At 46.7% G+C, this 6,000-nt stretch overlaps 1 protein-coding gene across 2 annotated transcripts in view; it reads right to left on the bottom strand.

Moving 5' to 3' along the window:
* KLHL7 (kelch like family member 7) overlaps positions 1-3,282 on the bottom strand; it is a 27,773-nt gene extending 24,491 nt beyond the window's left edge. The window contains exons 1-2 of one of the 2 annotated variants that reach the window (XM_064444437.1): positions 2,931-3,282; positions 405-490 (exon numbers count right to left, since the gene is read on the bottom strand). In XM_064444437.1, the coding sequence (XP_064300507.1) occupies positions 405-490; positions 2,931-3,096 (252 nt within the window). In that variant the 5' untranslated portion in view covers positions 3,097-3,282. The remainder of the gene's footprint in view (positions 1-404; positions 491-2,930) is intronic. The other variant, XM_064444439.1, reaches the window with a different exon arrangement.
* Between the last annotated feature and the right edge of the window lie 2,718 nt (positions 3,283-6,000).

Genomic DNA, 6,000 nt, shown 5'->3' on the forward strand with positions numbered 1-6,000 from the left:
TCTGGTTCAAAACAAGAGTCAGGAACCAGCAGTACAAGATACCATGAAATCCTGCGGCCAAGCTTTGCCAAGACTTGCAACTGTTGTTTGAATGCCACGCTGCGTTTCTAAGATACATTCATTGCCTCAGCTCTGCATTTGAAGCACCTCAGATATTCTAAGGCCTCTCTGGGTGCGCAAAGAAATATTTGTCAACCAAAACGGACCATCATTTTAATTTCTTCCCCTGGGATGTTTCTGGGTGTGACTGTTCCATTTCAGCTAATGCTTTTCTGAGGATTTCTGTACTTCTTTTTAGAAGGACCTATTGGCATTACTGGGTCACCTCAATGAGGCAACAGACGACTGGTGTTACATCAACCAAAGGACACACCCGAGCGCAAGCTTGCATTAGAGCACTTCACCTTCCAAATAACAGGTTCAGCAACACCTTGCGACTCTGTCCCAGCTTCATTCTCAATTATTTCACTCTTGGCTGACCTCCACTCAGCTGCAAAGTTGCAACAAAGGATTTATGCGCATGCTGTCATATAGCTCAGTAAAACGCACAAAGACATGGGCCATCCCATGTTGGAGATGAGCAAGAAGTCCCCCATACACTAAACATACTTGCCCCCAACATGTTACTAAGTGCACGTATGTCCATAGTTTACTCTAAACCCCCATACTCATGCCTCTAGATCCCAGCTCACACAAAAAGCAGCCTCTAAAATTGGCTGTACTTTCCAACTGGCCCATTTTCCACAGCATTAATCTAATGCATTTAAATAGCTAGGGCTCCATACGCATGTTGCTATTTCCATCACAGGAAATTTTTAACTCATATCATATTTAGGTTTTATAACCACAGCATAGCCCTTGACTTACTAACATACAAGAAGAAAGAGCTGCCTATACATCCTCCTAAACTTTAGCATAACTAATCAGCTGAACTACCATATTTTCCTCTGGCTCCTGCTGACTTCCTAATTTTATCCTACATAATCGCACCTACCCCTGCCCCTCCTGTTAACCTCCTGTTACAAACAGCTCCTAAAAGGAGCATGAGTGTCATGAACTATGCAAGAACTTCTGAAGCCATCAGGATGTGCAAAGCTTCCATCTGAGGTCAGATTAGAATTTTCCAGGGAACTCTGACAGCAAGCAAAATTCAGAGTTGCACCTCCCCAGGCATAACAGAGTTTGAAATTTGAATCAGAAGGGCACACAGATTTCACAACACTTAATCCTGATCCTTCCTCTCCCTGTTTAGAGCAACTTGTAAGTAGATGCGAGTCGGCACTCTACTATACTGAAAGATGAGGCATTTACACAGAACAACATGGTACCACATACTAGAGTAGTAGCACGGTAAAGCACTGTGATTTCCCTGCGCTAGGGGCTGTACATACATCTAAAAGAGGGTAATATTTCCTCTACCAACTTACAAAACATAACAGCACCTGACACCCCTGTGTCAACAGAGGTATGAGCTAAACAGTGATGAGCTGAGTTATGAACTGAGTTATGAGCTACGCCCTGGAATATGCTTACCCAATTAGAATAGAAGCCTACATCAAAAGAGCAGATTATAGGCTTTAAGTCTTAACTCCTCTACCTGAAGTCATTGCAACCAATTTGGGTTTTCATACATAGGAGCTCAGTTGCATGAAATGGCTTATGCAGCAACACAACTCACTGTGTATTAGTGAGAGAAGAACAGGGCTGAAGAGCTGGAGAAAAGCAGAGTCAACACTCTGGTATCACTTGCTAGGCCAGGACCCAGACTGTTGACAAACACATCATTAAAAGCTGGACTGAGCCTTTGGCAAGACTAACACTGGGAGACAAGCAGCTAAACTCTAGAAGATACAACGCATGACAGTGCCAAGTACGAAGCCCCCACCATTCTTTAACAGCTGGCTTCAGAGTCAGCTTTAATTCTGGCTCCACATCATTGTTTTTAAATGAACCATAGTTCCACAATCAAGCCAGCTCCTCCTCTGAAAAGAAAGCTTTCTTCACATGTAAGGAGTTAGAGAGATCATCCTTCTGCTCTTGTACCAGAAGCCTGAGCTTTTTAAGGGGAGGAAAAAAAATTTTTTAAGTCAGCATTTCTTTCAGTTTGGACAGCTCAACTGAAATTCATTTGTATGATTATAATTTTGGTTACCATTCTTGTTCTACCGCTGGACAGAAGAGTCACCTTTAATAATCATTAGACTATTGATCTAGGGATCTGATCTGCCAAAAAAAAAGTCAGAATTTGTAAAGACAAGGCCACCGTCCCCCTACACGGCCACTGGCTTCTTAATGAGATGGCCAGATGCGTTTGGCTTTGAAGCACAAGAAGAAACACTACCTGTGAAACTGAACCCTGGCTCCAGCCATCCCCCTCCTCCCGCTGCCGCTTCACTACGCTGGCATTCACGGGGGTACACAGCCGATCTGCTCAGGGGCAAGTCCCTGGTTAAAGCTCAGCAGCAACAGCTTTTTACTCCCCTCGGGTTTCTGTTCGAAAAGGGCTGTGTGAGTACTAGAGCTGGAAAAAGCTCAGCAATCAATCGCAGTTTAGGTTCTGCCCTGACTACAGCGTAGTACTACCCTAGGCAAGGTTTTATTAGGTAACGAAGCAGATCCACCGTGTCTTCTCCCTTCAGCACCACCAATTTACAGCCGTTGCACATAAAAACCTGAGCTCGTTACGCTTGTCCCGGCGTAGGGCAGGGCTTCGGGAGCGGCCTCCGGCCGCGGCCCGCCGGAGGGGCTCCCGCAGCCGGCGTTCCGCCCGCTCGGCGGCGCCGCCCCGAGGAGCGGGCCTCGGCGGGGAGCGGGCTGTGCCTGCGGGCAGCCCCGGGGAGCGCCGATCCGCCCGGCTCCGCGGCGCCTCACACGGCGCCGGGCCGCCCGCGGCTCGCCGCCAGCCCCGGGCCCCACCGCCGCCGCCGTACCTGCTTGCGCATGGTGTTCATCACCCCCATAAAGCTCGCGAGCAGCTTCGCCTCCTCCCGGGCGGCGAGCTTCTTCTCCGTCTTCTTCTTGCTGCTCTTCTCCGACCCGGGAGCGGCCATGCTCCCCGGCCCTCACCGCCGCCCCGCCACCCCCGCCGGGGCACATGCGCCGCCGCCGCCGGGGAGGCGCCCGCCAGCTGCCGGGCGGCGACCGGCGGCCCCCGACACTCGGCACCGGGAGGGAGGGGAGGGGGCGTGCGGGGCTGGCCCCAGCCGCGCCGCCGACACCAGAGCGACGCCGTCCGCGACGGAAGCGGCCTCCGGACGAGGGGCGGGGCGCGCTGACGCCATCGGTCAGCGCGCGGTCCCCCACGCGGGGTAAACAAAGAGCGGAGGGGCGGGGGCTCGTCACGTGGCGGGCGGGGGGCGCGCATGCGCGGGGCCGTGGGCGTCGCCTGGGGGCGCTGTGAGTTGGGCGACCGTTAAATTTACCACGCATGGTCAGAGAGTAAGGGTCTTGTAGGGGGGTTTCTGGTCTGTGGGGGTGATTTTTACTGTTATAATGGGGATAGTTCAACTAAAGAACACTTGGTTTCAGTTCTTATTAACATCCCAGTTAGTTGTCCGCCTTGACTATATATTAGCCAGCTTTTGGTGTCTTCCAAGGCAGGATGTTCCTTTTCACTAGCCTCTCGGTTCTTCTTCAAGGATATAGTTGTAAAACAAATGCTTCTTGGTCACTCAGCTTCCTTCTCTGGCTGCTAGGCCCACATGGTTCATTGTTACTACTTAGCAGAAAGTTCCATTTTCTTTAGTATAAGGGAAACAAACATGAACCAGAGGCAACTGCTTCCCTCTCTCGGCGGCTGCAGCTGCCCCTCTTCCAGAAATAACACGTTGGCCAAAATATTTGATGCTTCAGTTGCCATTTTTTGGACAGTGCTGTGACAGCCAAAACTGCGCTTTAGTGTAAATTTTCTGTTTGTGTGTTTTGTATGATTTTTCCAATTTTAATTCCACAGATAACAAGGTGTTGAACAGCTTAATGCTGTGACTTGAAGGGATATTTGTGCATGGAATAAAGTGAAGCTTTGTTTTGTTAATGAAAGGAATGGGTGGTTTTGTTCCTGATACCGTGTACTTTATGGTAAGTCTTAATAAGATGGACTTTGTACCCTGCTTGATATTCTGTGGTTCTGCCATCTAACAATTATTCCTACATAGGAGTAGTAAGAATTTTAACACATTTATCCTTTATTTAATTGAAATAAACAGACTGACACAGGCATCACCTGACTTTCCAGATTTTACAATAAAACAGTAAAATGGGAAATCTACACCTCTCTTGCCACAGTAATAGCCTGAGAAAACTGGGAATCTACATCTAGCCAATTTCAGATTTTATGGTGTAAAGAATTTACTTGGAGTGTTTTAATTTCAGGTTGAAAGCAATCATAAGATGCCTGCTTTATGCATGGGATACACAAGAATAACTGTGTTGCACCCCTGAGTGCATTCTCCTGTTCTGGAAGCTTAGTCAGCTGAGTTGAGTTCAGCTTGCTGTGTCCCAGATTGTCAGCTTTGCTGATAAGAGCAGTGGTAAGGAAAGCTAAAAGCAAGGGCTTGCCCTTCCTTTCTCTTGGGAGCTGCTTTTAAGTAGAGAATTTATTGCCGGCTCCTGTTACACTGATAGACACCACATGAGCACTTCAGTACACTGATACTGCTCATGTGCTACCCTCCTTTGTGCTGTGCTGTCCCTGGGGTGGGCAGGGTCACTTCTCCTAATGATTGGCATTAGTATGTAGCATTAGTCATACAGCATAGACGTATAGCACAGTAGCATTAGTAGCATAGTCCTATAGCATTAGTCATAGCATCAGGGGAGATGTCCAGGAAGGTGCCTGTAATGCAGGCAGGCAGCTAACATGATGTCCGTATCCAGATCAGGCTCAAATGAGGGGTCAGCCATACCCGAATCCTATGAGCTGCTTCAGTGGGATTTCAGGCCGAGGGTAACCTCTGATGCAGGGAACTTCTGTACTCCATAAGGGGCAACATAGCACAAGGCCAGTTTCTTTCATGAAGTTTTCACTACTTCAGGCCATGGTACAAGACAAACAGCTTGTAAGGGAGCAGTGAGGGCCAGTTGTTCCAAAAGGGATGGTGAGCCGGGAGCAGAGCATGATACCAAAGCAGGTGGGAGCCGTTGTGTCACCAACGAGGAGTTGGCATGCTATGTAAAATAGTTCTAGATTTACTTTAGATGTAAATGCTTTTAAGATTAAGCATCATTTTAGCTAAGATTCTATATTCCATTTTGATGAAAACCAGCTATCATTTATGTGCGTGTGTGTACATATGTGTGTGTACATGCACTGCAATGTGTAATTAAACAAAGCCACACTGTCAAAATGGAAAGAGACCCCAAACATATAGAGGTCTTAGATTTCAGGTCCAAGATATCAGAATGTTGGAGAGATGGCAGAAAATGTTATAATCTCAGGGACAAAAATATCTTATTCAGAATTTTGAGATGAGGATTAGAAAGACGAGCCAGCTCCTTGTGAAATCTGAGAAATTAAATTAAAATCTTTTAAATGAATAGACAGTTTGTAACATATTTAATACATATGAAAGCATCATAATATGCTGTGTCTCTTTTAAACACATTGTTAATCTTAAAGCGCTCTATAAACATTAGCAGTTTAATGATATCTTATCCCTGGATTCACAAACCAAGGTTAACACTAAAAATAGAAAAGGATTATCCTCTTCTCTAAAGCTTATTTTATTTCTGAGCTTAACAGGGAAACCTTTGGCCTGGTACAAACAATATCATATCCGTTGTGGTTTTGAAAGTGTATCATATTACATTTTGAGCGATCAGCTAATGCTGCTAAACAGGCTGGTGCAGGGCAGCTGGATATCCTGAAATGTTTTAGTGAACACTGTTTGCTTAATCCAATAATCTCTAATCCATAGTGTGGTAGAGATGTTTCCATCAAGAAGCTGAAGTATCGTTCTGAAATGTAGAAGATTAACAGGGCCTGACTCTGCAGTACAGAGT

Source organism: Phalacrocorax carbo, chromosome 2 (genome assembly GCF_963921805.1).
Source record: "Phalacrocorax carbo chromosome 2, bPhaCar2.1, whole genome shotgun sequence".
In the NCBI taxonomy this organism is placed as follows: Eukaryota; Metazoa; Chordata; class Aves; order Suliformes; family Phalacrocoracidae; genus Phalacrocorax; species Phalacrocorax carbo.